The 25255-nt window shown below is 42.0% G+C and overlaps 1 protein-coding gene across 1 annotated transcript in view; it reads left to right on the top strand.

Moving 5' to 3' along the window:
- Nucleotides 1-4385: 4385 nt before the first annotated feature.
- LOC311121542 (NACHT, LRR and PYD domains-containing protein 3-like) overlaps nucleotides 4386-25255 on the top strand; it is a 220119-nt gene continuing 199249 nt past the window's right edge. Inside the window, exons 1-7 of the mRNA XM_084196023.1 lie at nucleotides 4386-4399; nucleotides 6279-6395; nucleotides 6727-6811; nucleotides 6941-7169; nucleotides 7603-9406; nucleotides 9668-9841; nucleotides 12437-12610. Of these exons, the coding sequence (XP_084052149.1) occupies nucleotides 6328-6395; nucleotides 6727-6811; nucleotides 6941-7169; nucleotides 7603-9406; nucleotides 9668-9841; nucleotides 12437-12610 (2534 nt within the window). The 5' untranslated portion in view covers nucleotides 4386-4399; nucleotides 6279-6327. The remainder of the gene's footprint in view (nucleotides 4400-6278; nucleotides 6396-6726; nucleotides 6812-6940; nucleotides 7170-7602; nucleotides 9407-9667; nucleotides 9842-12436; nucleotides 12611-25255) is intronic.

A 25255-nucleotide genomic window follows, 5' to 3' on the forward strand; every position in this document is an offset into this window, starting at 1 on the left:
CACTACTAACCACTACTACTGCCACTATATATATAGACCACCTGATAGAACCCAGGTCTTATCTCTCTATCAGTACTAACCACTACTACTACCACTATATATATAAACCACCTGATAGAACCCAGGTCTTATCTCTCTATCAGTACTAGCCACTACTACTGCCACTATATATATAGACCACCTGATAGAACCCAGGTCTTATCTCTCTATCACTACTAACCACTACTACTGCCACTATATATATATAGACCACCTGATAGATCCCAGGTCTTATCTCTCTATCAGTACTAACCACTACTACTGCCACTATATATATAGACCACCTGATAGAACCCAGGTCTTATCTCTCCATCAGTACTAACCACTACTACTGCCACTATATATATAGACCACCTGATAGAACCCAGGTCTTATTTCTCTATCAGTACTAACCACTTCTACTGCCACTATATATATAGACCACCTGATAGAACCCAGGTCTTATTTCTCTATCAGTACTAACCTCTACTACTGCCACTATATATATAGACCACCTGATAGAACCCAGGTCTTATCTCTCCATCACTACTAACCACTACTACTGCCACTATATATATAGACCACCTGATAGAACCCAGGTCTTATCTCTCTATCACTACTAACCACTACTACTGCCACTATATATATAAACCACCTGATAGAACCCAGGTCTTATCTCTCTATCAGTACTAACCACTACTACTACCACTATATATATAAACCACCTGATAGAACCCAGGTCTTATCTCTCTATCACTACTAGCCACTACTACTGCCACTATATATATAGACCACCTGATAGAACCCAGGTCTTATCTCTCTATCAGTACTAACCACTACTACTGCCACTATATATATAGACCACCTGATAGAACCCAGGTCTTATCTCTCTATCAGTACTAACCACTACTACTGCCACTATATATATAGACCACCTGATAGAACCCAGGTCTTATTTCTCTATCAGTACTAACCACTTCTACTGCCACTATATATATAGACCACCTGATAGAACCCAGGTCTTATTTCTCTATCAGTACTAACCTCTACTACTGCCACTATATATATAGACCACCTGATAGAACCCAGGTCTTATCTCTCTATCAGTACTAACCACTACTACTGCCACTATATATATAGACCACCTGATAGAACCCAGGTCTTATCTCTCTATCAGTACTAACCACTACTACTGCCACTATATATATATATAGACCACCTGATAGAACCCAGGTCTTATCTCTCCATCACTACTAACCACTACTACTGCCACTATATATATATAGACCACCTGATAGAACCCAGGTCTTATCTCTATATCACTACTAGCCACTACTACTGCCACTATATATATATATAGACCACCTGATAGAACCCAGGTCTTATCTCTCTATCAGTACTAGCCACTACTACTGCCACTATATATATAGACCACCTGATAGAACCCAGGTCTTATCTCTCCATCAGTACTAACCACTACTACTGCCACTATATATATAGACCACCTGATAGAACCCAGGTCTTATCTCTCTATCACTACTAACCACTACTACTGCCACTATATATATAGACCACCTGATAGAACCCAGGTCTTATCTCTCCATCACTACTAACCACTACTACTGCCACTATATATATAGACCACCTGATAGAACCCAGGTCTTATCTCTCTATCACTACTAACCACTACTACTGCCACTATATATATAGACCACCTGATAGAACCCAGGTCTTATCTCTCTATCACTACTAGCCACTACTACTGCCACTATATATATAGACCACCTGATAGAACCCAGATCTTATCTCTCTATCAGTACTAACCACTACTACTGCCACTATATATATAGACCACCTGATAGAACCCAGGTCTTACCTCTCTATCACTACTAACCACTACTACTGCCACTATAAATATAGACCACCTGATAGAACCCAGGTCTTATCTCTCTATCACTACTAGCCACTACTACTGCCACTATATATATAGACCACCTGATATAACCCAGGTCTTATCTCTCTATCAGTACTAACCACTACTACTGCCACTATATATATAGACCACCTGATAGAACCCAGGTCTTATCTCTCTATCAGTACTAACCACTACTACTGCCACTATATATATATAGACCACCTGATAGAACCCAGGTCATATCTCTATCTCAGTACTAACCACTACTACTGCCACTATATATATAGACCACCTGATAGAACCCAGGTCTTATCTCTCTATAACTACTAACCACTACTACTGCCACTATATATATATAGACCACCTGTTAGAACCCAGGTCTTATCTCTCTATCAGTACTACCCACTACTACTGCCACTATATACTGTTGAAGTCGGAAGTTTACATTTGAACTCAGTTTTTCACAATTCCTGACATTTAATCCTAGTAAAAATTCCCTATTTTAGGTCAGTTAGGATCACCACTTTATTTTAAGAATGTGAAATGTCAGAATAATAGTAGAGAGAATGATTTATTTCAGCTTTTATTTCTTTCTTCACATTCCCAGTGGGTCAGAAGTTTACATACACTCAATTAGTATTTGTTAGCGTTGCCTTTAAATTGTATAACTTGGGTCAAACGTTCCGGGTAGCCTTCCACAAGCTTCCCACAATAAGTTGGGTGAATTTTGGCCCATTCCTTCTGACAGAGCTGGTGTAACTGAGTCAGGTTTGTAGGCCTCCTTGCTCACACACACTTTTTCAGTTCTGCCACACATTTTCTATAGGATTGAGGTCAGGGGTTTGTGATGGCCACTCCAATACCTTGACTTGTTGTCCTTAAGCCATTTTGCCACAACTTTGGAAGTATGCTTGGGGTCATTGTCCATTTGGAAGACCCATTTGCGACCAAGCTTTAACTTCCTGACTGATGTCTTGAGATGTTGCTTCAATATATCCACATACATGATGCCATCTATTTTGTGAAGTATACCAGTCCCACCTGCAGCAAAGCACCCCAACAGCATAATGCTGCCACCCCCGTGCTTCACGGTTGGGATGGTGTTCTTCGGCTTGCAAGCAACCCCCTTTTTCCTCCAAACATAACGATGGTCATTATGGGCAAACAGTTCTATTTTTGTTTCATCAGACCAGAGGACATTTCTCCAAAAAGTAAGATCTTTGTCCCCATGTGCAGTTGCAAACTGCAGTCTGGCTTTTTTATGGCGGTTTTGGAGCAGTGGCATCTTCCTTGCTGAGCAGCCTTTCAGGTTATTTCGATATAGGAATCGTTTTACTGTGGATATAGATACTTTTGTACCTGTTTCCTCCAGCATCTTCACAAGGTCCTTTGCTGTTGTTCTAGGATTGATTTGCACTTTTCGCACCAAAGTACGTTCATCTCTAGGAGACAGAATGCGTCTCCTTCCTGAGCGGTATGACGGCTGCATGGTCCCATGGTGTTTATACTTTATACCCATGGTGTTACTACTGTTTGTACAGATGAACATGGTACCTTCAGGCATTTGGAAATTGCTCCCAAGGATGAACCAGACTTGTGGAGGTCTACAACTTTTTTTCTGAGGTCTTGGCTGATTGCTTTTGATTGTCCCATGATGTCAAGCAAAGAGGCACTGAGTTTGAAGGTAGGCCTTGACATACATCCACAGGTACACCTCCAATTGACTCAAATTATGTCAATTAGCCTATCAGAAGCTTCTAAAGCCATGACATCATTTTCTGAAATTTCCCAAGCTGTTTAATGGCACAGTCAACTTAGTTTATGTAAACTTCTGACCCACTGGAATTGTGATACAGTGAATTATAAGTGAAATAATCTGTCTGTAAACAATTGTTGGAAAAATTACTTGTGTCATGCACAAAGTAGATGTCTTAACCGACTTGCCAAAACTATAGTTTGTTAACAAGACATTTGTGGAGTGGTTGAAAAACGAGTTTTAATGACTCCAACCTAAACTTCCGACTTCAACTGTGTGTATTAAAAATGTCTTACATTTGACACTGTACAACCCAGATTTCTATTTCTATGAGAGTGAGGCTATCTCTGATATTAAACCATCAATTGATAGATTTTAAACAAATACATGTCTGTCATTTTACAACCAACCCCATGCCATGATTAGATAGAGAAATAACACATCAATCTCTTTCCAAGTTTTTTTAAACAATAAAATCTAATTTACCAACATTTCTGAAAATGGATATATAGCGTTTTGGAATGAAACTCTTGTTTCCCCATCTGAGCTCAGAGTAGATGAGAGACGTAATGTTTGTCTCTGTTGTGTTGAAGTCCAATCAAGCAGGAGAGACCAGCCTCCCCTGTACCCAGCTGTGTGTCCATGAAGAGTGACAAGTCTATGGATCATCCTATAGTGTTTAGAGAGGGAGACTTTTCTAGTGAACAAAGGTAAGAAGAACTCATGGGTCATGGTCAGTGAGTTAAACAACACTGTCTCTAGTAATTTCTCCTCTCCCATTTTACCATTTATTTTACCACTGCAAATTGACTCAGTACTGGTACTCCTTGTATATAGTCTAGTTATTACCTCAACTACCTGGTACCCCTGCACATTGACTCAGTACTGGTACTCCTTATAGCCTCATTATTGTTATTTCATTGTGTTACTATTTCCTTTTTTTATTTAGCTAATTTTTCTTACTTTTTAACTGCATTGTTGGGAAAGGGCTCGTTAGTAAGCATTTCACAGTAAAGTGTACAGCTGTTCTATTCAGCGCATGTGAGAAATACAATTTGATTTGAAGGTCATTGGCTCTAACGGTAGCTAACCGAGCATTCAGAGGTTGAGACAGCAGGTGAGAGAGAGAGAGAGAGAGAGAGAGAGAGAGAGAGAGAGAGAGAGAGAGAGAGAGAGAGAGAGAGAGAGAGAGAGAGAGAGAGAGAGAGAGAGAGAGAGAGAGAGAGAGAGAGAGAGAGAGTCGAGAGAGAGAGAGCGAGAGAGAGAGAGCGAGAGAGAGCGAGAGAGAGAGAGCGAGCGAGAGAGAGCGAGAGAGAGAGAGCGGGAGAGAGCGAGAGAGAGCGAGAGAGAGCGAGAGAGAGAGAGAGAGAGAGAGAGAGAGAGAGAGAGAGAGAGAGAGAGAGAGAGAGAGAGAGAGGGTAACAGTCAGCCAGATTAGGCTACAGGTAAAGAAATAACCTGGCTGTTGTTGACAAGCATAGGCCTATTCAGTTCATATCCATGTTATTAATATTTCATTCAGAGATTGAAATTACGACCCCATCCTCAGTAGCCTATTCCAGCAGGCTACTGGGCAACAGAAGCACTTCCTACCTCAACATCGTCTTGCTATTCATGTTAAATAAATGAATCTGTCAATTTGAACTAAGCAAGCTGCTAAATCATTCAGCTTACATCTTGCCTACATCTTGCCCAGGCTACTGGAGGCTGTCTGAAATAAGATGTAGGCCTATCAGGGTCTATGTTTTGGCCTAGTTTTCAGGCCTTGTGGGCGGGTTTTGAGTAGTCATTGGGCTAGAAAAAGTAATTGCATTAAATAACCTGACTGTTTGGATGTGTCTGTTACTTAATGTTTTATTTCTGAGAGATTATGAATAAAAGAGAACACTGTGTTAACCGCAACCAACATGCTGCATCTCTGTTTAGGGGTCAGTGCTCTAAAAGGAGTCTCTCTGGGGAGAGAGAGGAGGGGGGCCCTGCCTCTAAAATGAGTCTCTCTGGGGAGAGAGAGGAGGGGGGCCCTGCCTCTAAAATGCGTCTCTTTGGGGAACATGACACCAAAACTAAGAGATGAGCTGAAAATATTGTTTAAGAATTTATTTTCCAAAACGCTATATAGGAGATTAGATTTGAGATGTGATTTAAAACCATTGTTTAGCTGGAATGTAATGTTCGTATCCTGTATATTTGACTGTGATGCGTGGTTGTCTCACCTAGCTACCTTAAGATGAATGCATTTACAGATGCCATATCTTAATTTGACCCTGTTTCTCACAGCAGGAACATAATCCTGCAGCAATAGCAAATGTGTATTTTTAGGTGGATTATAATTAAGGGATATTTTCTGAAGGGGTTCATACATTTTTCATCAGGGAAAATCAAGTCTGACATTTTAAAGTGGAAATTACACTTTAGACGCCTTTATAACGCCTTGTAGTGGTTTAATAATTTCTTTAAACAATAAAAGCTAATTGACCAACATTTCTGAAAATGGATATATAGCGTTTTGGAATGAAACTCTTCTTATGTTTCACCCATCTGAGCTCAGAGTAGATGAGAGATGTAATGTTTGTCTCTGTTGTGTTGAAGCCCAATCAAGCAGGAGAGACCAGCCTCCCCTGTACCCAGCTGTGTGTCCATGAAGAGTGACTGGTCTATGGTTCAACCTCTATACTTCAGAGAGGGAGACTTTTCTAGTGAACAAAGGTAAGAAGAACTCATGGGTCATGGTCAGTGAGTTAAACAACACTGTCTCTAGTCATTTCTCCTCTCCCATTTTACCACTTATTTTTGTTGTTTTCATAATCCGTAGGCTAAACCTTTTTTCCATTTTCATAGTCCTGAAACAATATCAAACAAACACAACAATCCCTCCCTGTGTGTGTGTGTGTGTGTGTGTGTGTGTGTGTGTGTGTGTGTGTGTGTGTGTGTGTGTGTGTGTGTGTGTGTGTGTGTGTGTGTGTGTGTGTGTGTGTGTGTGTGTGTGTGTGTGTGCACTCCCTGGATGAGGAGATGTAATCTCATGTTTTGTCCACAGAAACCAACAGGAGAGATCAGAGTCAGAGATTCTCAGTGGTCAGTCTTCCCAGAGTCATCAAACAGACCTGGCCTCCATATTCAGTGTATGTGGTCCTGTTATGTACATTTGTTTTTGTTTACCTCAAGTAAAGTTGATCTGTCAATCATTCATTCATGTGTTAATGAGAAAGCAATTATTCTCTTGCTTAACTTATTTACTTGATTTATTTCAGTTGCTTGAAGAGAATATTATGACATTTGTGAAGAACGAGCTGAAGATGTTCAAGAGGATTCTTAGTCCGGAACTCCCAGAAGGCTTTGAGAGTCAGAAGCAGGATAAGGAAGTGGTGGATGCTGAAGATGAGAAGCAGGAGAGCAGTGCCAGAGAGGGGGCTCTGAAGATCACACTGCACGTCCTGAGGAAAATGAACCAGAAGGAGCTTGCTGACACACTGGAGAAAAGTAAGAGCTGTCTGCCTCATGTTGAATGCTGTTTTAGAACATTTAAATGCTGTAGCTAAAGTACAGCTAAAGTAGCTGTGTAACTCAATGATATTGTAGCAGCCTTAACACAACACCTAGTGACCTCATCAAGTAGCAGCAGGGATGTGTTGTTGTGTTGTGTTGTTTTGAGAGAGAGAGAGAGAGAGAGAGAGAGAGAGAGAGAGAGAGAGAGAGAGAGAGAGAGAGAGAGAGAGAGAGAGAGAGAGAGAGAGAGAGAGAGAGAGAGAGACAATAATAATATAATCAGTCACACCAGTCTGTAATGCATTAGGAAAACATTTATACAGTCAGTTAAGCGAAGAAATTATTATAATTTAAAATGTATAACAGTCCTAGAATACTGTAGGCATTAAAACAGACGTAAAATTAATATCCTCTGTGTTATTTCTAGATTCAGATGAGCTTGCTGTGATTTGCCAACGTAAACTCAAATCTAATCTAAAGAAGAAGTTTCAATGTGTATTTGAGGGGATCGCTAAACAAGGAAACCCAACACTTCTCAATAAGATCTACACAGAGCTCTACATCATAGAGGGTGGAACAGGAGAGGTCAATAATGAACATGAGCTGAGACAGATTGAGACAACAAACAGGAAACAAGCAAGACCAGAGACTGCAATCAAATGTAACGACATCTTCAAACCCTTAACTGGACAAGACAAACTTATCAGAACTGTGCTGACAAAGGGAGTCGCTGGCATTGGAAAAACAGTCTCTGTGCAGAAGTTCATTCTGGACTGGGCTGAAGGAAAAGCAAATCAGGATGTCCAATTTGTATTTTCATTCCCTTTTCGGGAGCTGAATTTGATGAAAAAGGACAAACACACTTTCATTGAACTTCTCAATCACTTCTCAATGGAAACCAAAGAATCAATAATCTCCAACTATGACAAGTACAAAGTTCTGTTCATCTTTGATGGTCTGGATGAGTGCCGACTGCCCCTAGACTTCCAGAAGAACAAGATCTGTTGTGACGTCACAAAGTCAACCTCAGTGGATGTTCTGCTGACAAATCTCATCAAGGGAAATCTGCTTCCCTCTGCTCTCCTCTGGATAACTACCCGACCTGCAGCAGCCAATATGATCCCTTCAGGGTGTGTTGACCAGGTGACAGAGGTACGAGGGTTCAATGACCCACAGAAGGAGGAGTACTTCAGGAAGAGATTCAATGATGAGGACCTGGCCAGCAGAATCATCTCACACATAAAGACATCAAGGAGCCTCCACATCTTGTGCCACATTCCAGTCTTCTGTTGGATTTCTGCAACAGTCCTTGAACACATGTTGAGTACAGACAAGACAGAAGAGATGCCCAAGACTCTGACTGAGATGTACACACACCTTGTGGTGTTTCATACCAAACAGAAGAATGAAAAGTATCTTGGGAAAGAAGAGACACGTCCACACTGGAATAAAGAGAGCATTCTGTCACTGGGAAAACTGGCTTTTCAACAGCTTGTGAAGGGCAATCTGATTTTCTATGAAGAAGACCTGAAAGAGGCTGGCATTGATGTCAATGAAGCCTCAGTGTACTCAGGATTGTGCACACAGCTCTTTAAAGAGGAATGTGGGCTGTACCAGGACAAGGTGTACTGCTTCGTGCATCTGAGCATTCAGGAGTTTCTGGCTGCTGTATATGTGTTCCTCTCATTCATCAACAACAATGAGAATCTAATGGCCGAACCTCAATCAATGTTCAGCTACTTTTTTGCGCTGTTCAGAGACTACAAGCCTGAAGTTACAGTCTTCAAGAGTGCTGTGGATAAAGCCTTACAAAGTGAGACAGGAAACCTGGACCTGTTCCTCCGATTCCTTCTGGGCCTCTCACTGGAGTCCAATCAGAAGCACTTACGAGGTCTACTGACAAAGACAAGAAGCAGCTCACAGAGCCATGAAGAAACAGTCAAGTACATCAAGGAGAAGATCAGGGAGAATCCCTCTCCAGAGAGGTGCATCAATCTGTTCCACTGTCTGAATGAACTGAATGACCATTCTCTAGTGGAGGAGATCCAAAGCTACCTGAGCTCAGGAAGTATCTCAGAAGAAGAACTGTCACCTGCACAGTGGTCAGCTCTGGTCTTTGTGTTGCTGACTTCAGAAAAGGAGCTGGATGTGTTTGACCTGAAGAAATACTCCAGATCAGAGGAAGGTCTTCTGAGGCTGCTGCCAGTGGTCAAAGCCTCCAGAGCTGCTCTGTGAGTACATAAAATGACATTTAAGTACTAATCATCAGGAAGAAATATTCAGTTTAGAGAAATATATGTATTATTGAATAGCATATTGAATCAATGCATTGATGTTCACATTAGTATAACACTATGACCATACAATTATAGGAGACGGAAGATGAATCTATAAGTTGTTTAAGAGAATAAACCAAATGCATCTGCCATTGTCCTTCTACACTACTGGTGTTAGATTAACAGTTTGTGAAATCATGATGATCTCTCTGTCAGGCTGTCAGGCTGTGGAGTCACAGAGGAAGGCTGTGCTTCTCTGGTCTCAGCTCTGAAGTCAAACCCCTCACACCTGAGAGAGCTGGATCTGAGTAACAATGACCTGAAGGATTCAGAAGTGAAGCTGCTCTCTGCTGGACTGGGGAATCCCCACTGTAAACTGGAGACTCTGAGGTCAGTATTCCTGTAGTTGGTCAACAAGTGATAACTGTTCACCAGATCCACATGTGTTTACCAGGCACACATAGTCCACACCATATGTGTTTGGACAGTGAAGCTTACAGTTTTAAATTTGGTGCTATGCTCCAGCATTTTGCATTTCAGATATAATGTTTCATATTAGGCAACAGTATAGAATGTCTCCTTTTATTTAAAGGTATTCATATATACAGTGGGGGAAAAAAGTATTTAGTCAGCCAACAATTGTGCAAGTTCTCCAACTTAAAAAGATGAGAGAGGCCTGTAATTTTCATCATAGGTACACGTCAACTATGACAGACAAATTGAGGAAAAAAAATCCAGAAAATCACATTGTATAATTTTTAATTAATTAATTTGCTAATTATGGTGGAAAATAAGTATTTGGTCACCTACAAACAAGCATGAATTATGGCTCTCACAGACCTGTAACTTCTTCTTTAAGAGGCTCCTCTGTCCTCCACTCGTTACCTGTATTAATGGCACCTGTTTGAACTTGTTATCAGTATAAAAGACACCTGTCCACAACCTCAAACAGTCACACTCCAAACTACACTATGGCCAAGACCAAAGAGCTGTCAAAGGACACCAGAAACAAAATTGTAGACCTGCACCTGGCTGGGAAGACTGACTCTGCAATAGGTAAGCAGCTTGGTTTGAAGAAATCAACTGTGGGAGCAATTATTAGGAAATGGAAGACATACAAGACCACTTATAATCTCCCTCGATCTGGGGCTCCACGCAAGATCTCACACCGTGGGGTCAAAATGATCACAAGCAAGCAAAAATCCCAGAACCACACTGGGGGACCTAGTGAATGACCTGCAGAGAGCTGGGACCAAAGTAACAAAGCCTACCATCAGTAACACACTATGCCGCCAGGGACTCAAATCCTGCAGTGCGAGACGTGTCCCCCTGCTTAAGCCAGTACATGTCCAGGCCCGTCTGAAGTTTGCTAGAGTGCATTTGGATGATCCAGAAGAGGATTGGGAGAATGCCATATGGTCAGATGAAACCAAAATAGAACTTTTTGGTAAAAACTCAACTCGTCGTGTTTGGAGGACAAAGAATGCTGAGTTGCATCCAAAGAACACCATACCTACTGGGAAGCATGGGGGTGGAAACATCATGCTTTGGGGCTGTTTTTCTGCAAAGGGACCAGGACGACTGATCCGTGTAAAGGAAAGAATGAATGGGGCCATGTATCGTGAGATTTTGAGTGAAAACCTCCTTCCATCAGCAAGGGCATTGAAGATGAAACGTGGCTGGGTCTTTCAGCATGACAATGATCCCAAACACACCGCCCGGGCAACGAAGGAGTGGCTTCGTAAGAAGCATTTCAAGGTCCTGGAGTGGCCTAGCCAGTCTCCAGATCTCAACCCCATAGAAAATCTTTGGAGGGAGTTGAAAGTCCGTGTTGCCCAGCGACAGCCCCAAAACATCACTGCTCTAGAGGAGATCTGCATGGAGGAATGGGCCAAAATACCAGAAACAGTGTGTGAAAACCTTGTGAAGACTTACAGAAAACGTTTGACCTGTGTCATTGCCAACAAAGGGTATATAACAAAGTATTGAGAAACTTTTGTTATTGACCAAATACTTATTTTCCACCATAATTTGCAAATAAATTCATTAAAAATCCTACAATGTGATTTTCTGGAGAAAACAATTCTCATTTTGTCTGTCATAGTTGACGTGTACCTATGATGAAAATTACAGGCCTCTCTCATCTTTTTAAGTGGGAGAACTTGCACAATTGGAGGCTGACTAAATACTTTTTTTCCCCACTGTATATATATTTTACCGTTTAGAAATCGTGAATGATGATTAATGGTGAGAGGTTAGCATGTTTTGTTGTAGCCTCTGTTACTTTCTCACTCATTATTATTCATGATTAATTCATGATTTTTCTTAATCATTGCATCATCAGGATTAATTTAGTAGTGTTTAGAAACATGTTATCTACTCACTTAGACAGAAAATTACTCCAGTCATCATCCACCATTCAGTTACTATTGGACAAAACAAATCCCAAAACACAACCAAAACAAAAAACAAACTGCAAATGCAACCAACGAGTTTGGGACCAAATACTAAACTTTTGACTAGTTTAATACACTATAAGTGAATTGGTCAGAATACTTATGTATTAAAATACCCTCAAATAAAAGGTGACATTAAATACTGTCACCTCATATGAAACATTAGATCTCAAATCCAAAATGCTGGAGTATAGAGCCACATTTAAAATGTTAGCTTCACTGTCAAACTAGATATGGTGTGGACTGTATACTCAATACAATCTAAATCTGATTGTCTTTTGACTGATACTGCTTTTTTAAACTGGTCTGGTCAGTCTACTCAAATATTTGTATTATACATTTTTCTATTTATATGTTTCTCTCTACAAGCAGTACTTTGATAATTTCTAATAATGATACGTTAATTTATGAATAGATATGTCAGGTTTCAGGACACTGATATATCTGAATATGTTGAAAAACTATACTGCCACTATTTTCACCACCAAAGAATAGCAGTGTGGTTTTAATATGATTTGACTCTTTGCAGGCTGTCAGGCTGTCTAGTCACAGAGGAAGGCTGTGCTTCTCTGGTCTCAGCTCTGAAGTCAAACCCCTCACACCTGAGAGAGCTGGACCTGAGCTACAATCACCCAGGAGACTCAGGAGTCAGACTGCTCTCTGCTGGACTGGAGGATCCACACTGCAGACTGGAGAAACTCAAGTATGTAGAGGGTTTATGTCAATGTTCATATCAGACATGTTGGAGTTATCAGTCTAGTTAAGACAAACATTCTGACCACCACTTGGACTAAGTTATATAAAGACTGTGTGTGTGTGTGTGTGTGTGTTGTGTGTGTGTGTGTGTGTGTGTGTGTGTGTGTGTGTGTGTGTGTGTGTGTGTGTGTGTGTGTGTGTGTGTGTGTGTGTGTGTGTGTGTGTGTGTGTGCGTGTGTGTGTGTGTGTGTGTGTGTGTGTGTGAGTTCAGGTGTATCCCTCAATGACTGTCTGTTCTTCTGCTTACCGCTACAGTGTGGAACATGGTGGAGAGAACACAATGAAACCTGGACATAGAAAATGTGAGTGTTGACTGCTGGGAAGAATATGACTAAGAATAAGTCTTAATTCAAGTGAAGTCAAAGTCAAAGCCATCATCATTACTTACTTGGTCATATTAAATATCAGCTGTAGTTCTACAGAAGCACAAATCAGGGACACCAAAGTTTACAAAGAGTTGCTTTGACAATGTGTGTGTCTGTGTGTGGCGTGTTCGTGTGACTTTAGAAATGTGTGTGTGTGTGTGTAATTAATGGGAATAAGTGTGTTTTATATTACCATACAGTATAACATATGATCATTCAACAAATCTCAAGTTACCTTAACTTCTCCTTTTGATACCTAGAAACATCTACATTAAATGAATTAGTGAAAAGTGAGTTAACATATTAATGTGAATGATGATGATTTCTAATATTGTGTCTGGTTTCATCCATCAGATGTCTGTGATCTCACACTTGGCCCAAACACAGTAAACAGATTCCTCTCTCTGTCTGAGGAGAACAGAAAGGTGACATGTAGGAGAGAGGAGCAGCCGTATCCTGATCACCCAGAGAGATTTGAGGACTGTAGACAGGTGCTGTGTAGAGAGGGTCTGACTGGGCGCTGTTACTGGGAGGTAGAGTGGAGTGGGAGAGGGGCTGGTATAGGAGTGGCATATAAAGGAATCAGCAGGAGAGGAAGGGCTGGTATAGGAGTGACATATAAAGGAATCAGCAGGAGAGGAAGGGCTGGTATGGGAGTGGCATATAAAGGAATCAGCAGGAGAGGATGGGGTGATGACTGTAGGATTGGATGGAATGACAAGTCCTGGAGTCTGATCTGCTTTGACAACAGTTACTCTGCCTGTCACAATAATAAGTCCACTACCATAGACGTCCCCTCCTCCAGCTCCCACAGAGTAGGAGTGTATCTGGACTGGCCAGCCGGCACTCTGTCCTTATACAGAGTCTCCTCTGACACACTGACCCACCTGAACACATTCCACTCCACATTCACTGAGCCCCTCTTTCCAGGGTTTAGGGTTTATGGTGTTGACTCCTCAGTGTCCCTGTGTCAAACACAACACATACACAAACACACTGGGAACACACACACACACACTAAACACACACACACACACACACACTGGGAACACACACACACTAAACACACACACTAAACACACACACACACTAAACACACACACACTAAACACACGCACACACACACACTAGACACAAACACACACACTGAACACACACACTGGACACACAAACACTGGACACACACAAACACACACACACACTGGACACACACACACACACACACACTGGACACACACACACTGGACACACACACACACACTGGACACACACAAGCACACACACACACACACACACACTGGACACACACACACACTCTGGACACACACACACACACTGAACACACACACTGGACACACACACAAACACACTGGGGACACACACACACACACACACACAAACACTAGACACACACACACACACACACACAAACTGAACACACACACACACACACACACACACACACTGAACACACACATTGGACACACACACAAACACACTGGACACACACACACACTAGACACACACACACACACTGAACACACACACACACACATTGAACACACACACACACACTGGACACACACACAAACACACTGAACACACACACTGGACACACACACATTGGACACACACACACACTGGACACACACAAATACACACACACACACACACACACACACACACACTGGACACACACAAACACACACACACACCCTGAACAAACACACACACTGGACACACACACACTGGACACATTCACACTGGACACAAACACACACACACTGGACACACACACACTGGACAAACACACACACACATACACTGGACAAACACACACACACACACATACTAGACACACACACTGGACAAACACACACACCCACATTATACACACACACTGAACACACACACACACACACACACTGAACACACACACACACACACACACACACACACACTGGACACACACACAAACACACTGAACACACACACTGGACACACACACACACACACTGGACACACACACACACTGGACACACACAAACACACACACACACACAAACACACACTGGACACACACAAACACACACAGACATACACACACACACACACACACACACACTGGACAAACACACACACTGGACACACACACACTGGACACTCTCACACTGGACACACACACACACACTGGACACACACACACTGACCACACACACACACACACTGAACACACACACACACACACACACTGGACACACACACAAACACATTGAACACACACACACACACTAGACACACACACACACACACACACTGGACACACACTGGACACACACACACTGAACACACACACACACACACACACACTGAACACACACACACACACACTGAACACACACACACACACACTGGACACACACACACTGAACACACACACTGGACACACACAAACACGCTGGACACACACACACACACACTAGACACACACACACACACACTGAACACACACACACACATTGAACACACACACACACACACTGGACACACACACACTGGACACACACACACACTGGACACACACAAATACACACACACACACACACACACACACACACACACACACACACACACTGAACAAACACACACACTGGACACACTCACACTGGACACAAACACACACACACACTGGACACACACACACTGGACACACACTAAACACACACACACACACACACACCGGACACACACACACACACATACACTGGACACACAAACACACACACACACTAGACACACACACTGAACACACACACACACACACACTGAACACACACACACACACACACACACACACACACACACACACACACTTGATACACACACACACACACACTGAACACACACACTGGACACACACACACACTGGACACACACACACACTGGACACACACAAACACACACACACACACACACAAACACACACGGGACACACACAAACACATACACACACACACACACACACACTGGACAAACACACACAATGGACACACACACACTGGATACACTCACACTGGACACACACACACACTGGACACACACACACTGACCACACACACACACACACACACACACACACTGGACACCACACACTGGACACACACACAAACACACTGAACACACACACACACACACACACACTAGACACACACACACACACACACACTGGACACACACACACTGGACACACACACACACTGAACACACACACGCTGAGCACACACACACACACACTGGACACACACACTGAACACACACACTGAGCACACATTCACACACTAGACACACACACACACTGAACACACACACACACACACATGACACACACACACACTGGACACACACACACACTGAACACACATACACACACTAGACACACACACACTGAACAAACACACACACTCAACACACACACACACACTGGACACACACACACTGGACACACACACACACACACTGGACACACACACGGACATACACTGGACACACACTGGACATACACTGGACACACACACACACACACACACACACACACTGGACATACACACACACACACTGGACACACACACACACACTGGACACACACACGCTGGACACAAACACACATGCTGGACACACACACACACTGGAAACATTTCCATGTGTAGGATTTTGATGAAAGGAAATCCCATATAGCCTACTGGACAGGACTTTGCTATGGCATCTTCTGTTTGGGTGTCTCAGGTCAGGTCTGAGCCATGATCAGAATGTGTCTCTGTGTCTATTTCCAGCCCTGCCATTTCTACCTCTCCTGATCTAGTGTTTCACCCCTGACCTCCTCACACCGTCTCACTGTCCATGTCTGCTTTTAGCTCCCACCTCTACTTCACTGTGTTATAATGGACCTTATGCTTATTATGTCACCTCTGTAACCAGTTATCAAACATACTGACCTTTCTGACCCTATCCCATGGCCCTACTTTCTAGAAATGAACATTTAAATTCCTCTGAGTTTTGTTTTGTGTCCATTTATTTATGTATTTGTTGTATATTGGGGTTGTGCTGCAGAGCATCATGGGGGATTGTATGTGTTGAGATGATCACGTTCCAGATAAATGGTTGAACTGATTCCTGTCTCCTGTCTCATCATTATTGAATTGTTATACAGACGTGGTTATGAAACCCACGAGACATAACAAAAGATTGGGCGATGAGTAAGTCTGAATCTACAGGAACTATTCTATCTGGAAGAAGTGGGTTTTTACAACTGTTTAAAACTGTTATTTTCTGTGGTCCAGTCTAGGCTAATGTTAGCACAGTGTATTGATAGCAGAGGCAAGTACATAGTCGAGCTAGCTAAGAAAGAGAGTTAACCAGTGGTGTAAAGTACTTAGGTAAAAATACTTTAAAGTACTTCTTAAGTAGTTTTTTGGGGGTATATGTACTTTACTTTACTATTCATATTTTTGACTACTTTTACTTTCTTCACTACATTCCTAAAGAAAATAATGTACTTTTTACTCCATACATTTTCCCTGACACCCAAAAGTACTCGTTACATTTTGAATGCTTAGCAGGACAGAAAATGGTCCAATTCACACATTTATCAAGAGAACATCCCTACTGCCTCTGATCTGGCAGACTCACTAAACACAAATGCTTTGATTGTAAATTGTCTGGCTGAACGTACATTTTAAAAACAAGAAAATCTTCTGGTTTGCTTTATGTAAGGAATTTGAAATGATTTATACTTGTACTTTTACTTTTGATACTTTAGTATATTTTAGCAATTACATTTATCTTTTGATACATAAGTATATTTAAAACCAAATACTTTTAGACTTTTACTCAAGTAGTATTTTACTGGGTGACTTTCACTTTTGGTTGAGTCATTTTCTATTAAGGGATCTTTACTTTTACTCAAGTATGACAATTGGGTACTTTTTCCACCACTGGAGTTAACATCGTCATGGACGGCAGAAAAGGACTGGAGACGGACATCGCATAACTTAGTCCAAGTGGTGGTCAGAATGTTTGTCTTAACTAGCCTGATAACTCCAACATGTCTGATATGAACATTGACATAAACCCTGTACATACTTGAGTTTCTCCAGTCTGCAGTGTGGATCCTCCAGTCCAGCAGAGAGCAGTCTGACTCCTGAGTCTCCTGGGTGATTGTAGCTCAGGTCCAGCTCTCTCAGGTGTGAGGGGTTTGACTTCAGAGCTGAGACCAGAGAAGCACAGCCTTCCTCTGTGACTAGACAGCGTGACAGCCTGCAAAGAGTCAAATCATATTAAAACCACACTGATATTCTTTGGTGGTGAAAATAGTGACAGTATATTTTTTTCAACATATTCAGATATATCAGCGTCCTGAAACCTGACATATCTATTCATAAATTAATGTATCATTATTAGAAATGACAAATTATCAAAGTATTGCTTGTAGATAGAAACATTTATATTTTTCTCATTCATCATCATTCACGATTTATTCATGATTATTCATAATCATGTTAGCATCCACATGAATGTAGAAGTGTTCAGAAACATCTTCTATTCTTACTGACAATACACGCGAAGTGACTCCAAAATGACAGGACATTATTCACCATTCAGTTTCTATTGGGAAAAACATCATCCAAAACACAACCAAGACAAACTGCAAATGTATTCAACAAGTTTGTAGAATCACAAGCTTGATGTAAATCACAGTGGGTAAGGAATATGGGACCAAATACTAAACTTATTACTACTTTAATACAATATAAGTGAATATGTCCAAATTATTACAACTTTTCAAATGGGAGAACTAGACACATAAAGTCCTTTCATTTCTAAACAGTAACACAGATATGTATGAAAATACCCTCAAATAAAAGGTGACATTACATTCTGTTGCCTAATATGAAACATTATAATAATAATAATAATATGCCATTTAGCAGACGCTTTTATCCAAAGCGACTTACAGTCATGCGTGCATACATTTTTGTGTATGGGTGGTCCCGGGGATCAAACCCACTACCTTGGCGTTACAAGCGCCGTGCTCTACCAGCTGAGCTACAGAGGACCACATTATATCTCAAATCCAAAATGCTGGAGCATAGCACCACATTTAAAACTGTAAGCTTCACTGTCCAAACACATATGGTGTGGACTATGTGTGCCTGGTAAACACATGTGGATCTGGTGAACAGTTATCACTTGTTGACCAACTACAGGAATACTGACCTCAGAGTCTCCAGTTTACAGTGGGGATTCCCCTGTCCAGCAGAGAGCAGCTTCACTCCTGAATCCTTCAGGTCATTGTTACTCAGATCCAGCTCTCTCAGGTGTGAGGGGTTTGACTTCAGAGCTGAGACCAGAGAAGCACAGCCTTCCTCTGTGACTAGACAGCCTGACAGCCTGCAAAGAGTCAAATCATATTAAAACCACACTGCTATTCTTCGGTGGGGAAGATATTGGCAGTATATTTTTCAACATTTTCAGTTAAATCAGTGTCCTGCAACCTGCCATATCTATTCATAAATGAATGTATCATTATTAGAAATGACAAATTATCAAAGTATTGCTTGTAGAGAGAAAAATGTATAGTCCAAATATTTGAGTAGACTGACCAGAGCAGTTTAAAAAGCAGTATCAGTCCAAGACAGACAGTGAGGTATCAGATTTAGATTGTATTGAGTATACAGTCCACACCATATCTACAGTGCATTCAAAAAGTATTCAGACCCCTTGACTTTTTCCACATTTTGTTATGTTACAGCCTTATACTAAAATAGATTAAATTAGTTATTTTTCACCATCAATTTACACACAATACCCCATAATGACAAAGTGAAAACAGGTTTTTAGACATGTTTGCAAATATATAGAAATACCTTATTTACAGAAGTTTTCAGACCCTTTGCTATGAGATTCGAAATTGAGCTCATGTGCATCCTGTTTCCGTTGATCATCCCTGAGATGTTTCTACAACTTGATTGGATTCCACCTGTGGTAAATTCAATTGATTGGACATGATTTGGAAAGGCACACACCTGTCTATATAAGGTCCCACAGTTGACAGTGCATGTCAGAGCAAAAACCAAGCCATGAGGTCGAAGGAATTGTCCGTAGAGCTCCGAGACAGGATTGTGCCGAGGGGAAGGGTACCAAAAAATGTCTGCAGCATTGAAGGTCCCCAAGAACACAGTGGCCTCCATCATTCTTAAATGGAATAAGTTTGGAACCACCAAGATTCTTCCTAGAGCTTGCCGCCCGGCCAAACTGAGCAATCGGGGGAGAAGGGCCTTGGTCAGGGAGGTGACCAAGAACCCGATGGTCACTCTGACAGAGCTCCAGAGTTCCTCTGTGGATATGGGAGAACCTTCCAGAAGGACATCTCTGCAGCACTCCACCAATCAGGTCTTTATGGTAGAGTGACCAGACGGAAGCCACTCCTCAGTAAAAGGCACATGACAGCCCGCTTGGAGTTTGCCAAAAGGCACCTAAAGACTCTCAGACCATGAGAAACAAGATTCTCTGGTCTGATGAAACCAAGATTGATCTCTTTGGCCTGAATGCCAAGCGTCACATCTGGAGGAAACCTGGTACCATCCCTACGGTGAAACATGGTGGTGGCAGCATGCTGTGGGGATGTTTTTTAGTGGCAGGGACTGGGAGACTAGTCAGGATCGAGGGAAAGATTAACAGAGCAAAGTACAGAAAGATCCTTGATGAAAACCTGCTCCAGAGCGCTCTGGACCTCAGACTGGGGTGAAGGTTCACCTTCCAACAGGACAATGAGCCTAAGCACACAACCAAGACAACACAGGAGTTCTAAAAACCCATAACTTTGTCATTATGCGATATTGTTTGTAGATTGATGAGGAAAAAAAACAATTTAATCAATTTAATCAATTTTAGAATAAGGCTGTAATTTAACAAAATGTGGAAAAAGTCAAGGGGTCTGAATACTTTCCGAATACACTGTGTAACTATACACTATATATACAGCAGTATGTGGACACCCATATCAAATTAGTGGATTTGGCTATTTCAGCCACACCGGTTGCTGACAGGTGTATAAAATCGAGCACACAGACATGGAATCTCCATAGACACTAAGCGGTCCCGTTCTGTGAGCTTGTGTGGCCTACAACTTCACGGCTGAGCCGTTGTTGCTCCTAGACGTTTCCACTTCACAATAACAGCACTTACAGTTGACCGGGGCAGCTCTAGCAGGGCAGAAATGTGACTTGTTGGAAAGGTGGCATCCTATGACGGTGCCATGTTGAAAGTCACTGAGCTCTTCAGTAAGGCCATTCTACTGCCAATGTTTGTCTATGGAGATTGCATGGCTGTGTGCTCGATTTTATACACCTGTCAGCAACGGGTTTGGCTGAAATAGCCGAATCCACTAATTTGAAGGGGTGTCCACATACTTTTGTATATATAGTGTATTTCCCTGGTATATTACTCAGGTCCCACCAGTCCAGTTATGCTGCTCTGGCGCCATCCTGTGGACAGCTGGAAACACAACTTCAACTCCATTACATTCAATGTATCCCACAAAGTGCCACTTGGCTGGACAAAGCAGTCTGAATGGAAATCAGGTACATATATGAAATCAAGCAGACACACAGCCTTACATGTCATATCACTGAGTCTCAGTTTAAATCACAGTTTAAACATAACAAGTCATAGCAAGTGAAACCATTTGTCAATTAGGTTTTAGGTTTTCTTCACACCAAAGAAAAGAAGTGAAAGACAAAACACTGCAGATAAATAAACAGGTAAAAACGGTGTTCAGGTGAGGATGGGAAGCTCAAAAGGGCTGATATGAAAACCACACCACAAATAAAAGTAAAAAAAAAAACGTTTGTTCAATCAGTTAAACAAAACATATTCATTTTAATTATAAATGTATATATATATATATATATAAGTGGTTTGCGAAAGTATTCACTCCCCTTGGCATTTTTCCTATTTTGTTGCCTTACAACCTGGAATTAAAATTGATTTTTTTGGGGTTTGTATCAATTGATTTACACAACATGCCTACCACTTTGAAGATGAAAAATATTTTTTATTGTGAAACAAACAAGAAATAAGACAAAAAAACTGAAAACTTGAGCGTGCATAACTATTCACCCCCCAAAGTCAATACTTTGTAGAGCCACCTTTTGAGCAATTACAGCTGCAAGTCTCTTGGGTTATGTCTCTATAAGCTTGGCACATCTAGCCACTGGGATTTTTGCCCATTCTTCAAGGCAAAACTGCTCCAGCTCCTTCAAGTTGGATGGGTTCTGCTTGTGTACAGCAATCTTTAAGTCATACCACAGATTGTCTGGGCTTTGACTAGGCCATTCCAAGATATTTAAATGTTTCCCCTTAAACCACTCAAGTCTTGCTTTAGCAGTATGCTTAGGGTCATTGACCTGCTGGAAGGTGAACCTCCGTCCCAGTCTCAAATCTCTGGAAGACTGAAACAGGTTTCCCTCAAGAATTTCCCTGTGTTTAGCGCCATCCATCATTCCTTCAATTCTGACCAGTAAGAGCTGATATATCATGTAGATTAAACACAGTGGGGAAACATTGTAGAACCACTCAGAGAGGTATTCATCTACAGGACTGGGACAATGTAGAACCACTCAGAGAGGTATTCATCTACAGGACTGGGACACTGTAAAACCACTCAGAGAGGTATTCATCTACAGGACTGGGACACTGGAGAACCACTCAGAGAGGTATTCATCTACAGGACTGGGACACTGTAAAAACACTCAGAGAGGTATTCATCTACAGGACTGGGACACTGTAGAACCACTCAGAGAGGTATTCATCTACAGGACTGGGACACTGTAAAACCACTCAGAGAGGTATTCATCTACAGGACTGATACACTGTAGAACCACTCAGAGAGGTATTCATCTACAGGACTGGGACACTGTAGAACCACTCAGAGAGGTATTCATCTACAGGACTGGGACACTGTAAAACCACTCAGAGAGGTATTCATCTACAGGACTGGGACACTGTAAAACCACTCAGAGAGGTATTCATCTACAGGACTGGGACACTGTAAAACCACTCAGAGAGGTATTCATCTACAGGACGGAGACACTGTAAAACCACTCAGAGAGATATTCATCTACAGGACTGGGACACTGTAAAACCACTCAGAGAGGTATTCATCTACAGGACTGGGACACTGTAGAACCACTCAGAGAGGTATTCATCTACAGGACTGGGACACTGTAAAACCACTCAGAGAGGTATTCATCTACAGGACTGGGACACTGTAAAACCACTCAGAGAGGTATTCATCTACATGACTGAGACACTGTAAAACCACTCAGAGAGGTATTCATCTACAGGACAGATACACTGTAGAACCACTCAGAGAGGTATTCATCTACAGGACTGGGACACTGTAAAACAACTCAGAGAGGTATTCATCTACAGGACGGAGACACTGTAGAACCACTCAGAGAGGTATTCATCTACAGGACTGGGACACTGTAAAACCACTCAGAGAGGTATTCATCTACAGGACTGAGACACTGTAAAACCACTCAGAGAGGTATTCATCTACAGCACTGGGACACTGTAAAACCACTCAGAGAGGTATTCATCTACAGGACGGAGACACTGTAAAACCACTCAGAGAGGTATTCATCTACAGGACTGGGACACTGTAAAACCACTCAGAGAGGTATTCATCTACAGGACTGGGACACTGTAGAACCACTCAGAGAGGTATTCATCTACAGGACTGGGACACTGTAAAACCACTCAGAGAGGTATTCATCTACAGGACTGAGACACTGTAAAACCACTCAGAGAGGTATTCATCTACAGGACTGGGACACTGTAAACCACTCAGAGAGGTATTCATCTACAGGACTGAGACACTGTAGAACCACTCAGAGAGGTATTCATCTACAGGACTGAGACACTGTAGAACCACTCAGAGAGGTATTCATCTACAGGACTGGGACACTGTAAAACCACTCAGAGAGGTATTCATCTACAGGACTGGGACACTGTAGAACCACTCAGAGAGGTATTCATCTACAGGACTGGGACACTGTAAAACCACTCAGAGAGGTATTCATCTACAGGACTGAGACACTGTAAAACCACTCAGAGAGGTATTCATCTACAGCACTGGGACACTGTAAAACCACTCAGAGAGGTATTCATCTACAGGACGGAGACACTGTAAAACCACTCAGAGAGGTATTCATCTACAGGACTGGGACACTGTAAAACCACTCAGAGAGGTATTCATCTACAAGACTGGGACACTGTAGAACCACTCAGAGAGGTATTCATCTACAGGACTGGGACACTGTAAAACCACTCAGAGAAGTATTCATCTACAGGACTGAGACACTGTAGAACCACTCAGAGAGGTATTCATCTACAGGACTGAGACACTGTAAAACCACTCAGAGAGGTATTCATCTACAGGACTGGGACACTGTAAACCACTCAGAGAGGTATTCATCTACAGGACTGAGACACTGTAGAACCACTCAGAGAGGTATTCATCTACAGGACTGAGACACTGTAGAACCACTCAGAGAGGTATTCATCTACAGGACTGGGACACTGTAAAACCACTCAGAGAGGTATTCATCTACAGGACTGGGACACTCTAGAACCACTCAGAGAGGTATTCACGTGACTTCCGTCTCGCTTCCGCATTGTCTCCGTACTGCTGTGCTGTTTGTTGCTACTTGGCTACCTGCCAAACTATTCACGTTTTACTTTTAATAAACGTTTAATCAATCTCTGTGTTCAACAAATTTACCAACTTTTTAGTTTTGTCCTCACTCATCTTTTTTCGTTAAACTTTTTCACCCCGGACGTTTATCCCGAGACAGAAGAGTCATTTTCCTGTGCGTTTTAGCTGCCAACTTTACGTTATTTTCCTTTTTTCCATCGCAACTTTTTTCCCTTATTCAACTTTTTCACTCCGGACGCTTTATCTGGACATGGTTCATCAACATCTTCAACAGCCGAAGCTAAGTAGTAACATTAACATGATGTCTTCTAATTGCAGTCGCTGTACTCATAATATACAGGAGAATTTTCGCCTTACGGCGAGAATAGCTGTGCTACAAGCCCAGCTTCAGACGCAATCGTTAGGCAAGGGTAATATCAGTGTAGGAAAGGAAGAAACAGCGTCTGTG

Source organism: Coregonus lavaretus (genome assembly GCF_964263955.1).
Source record: "Coregonus lavaretus genome assembly, contig: HAP1_SCAFFOLD_483, whole genome shotgun sequence".
Lineage (NCBI taxonomy): Eukaryota > Metazoa > Chordata > Actinopteri > Salmoniformes > Salmonidae > Coregonus > Coregonus lavaretus.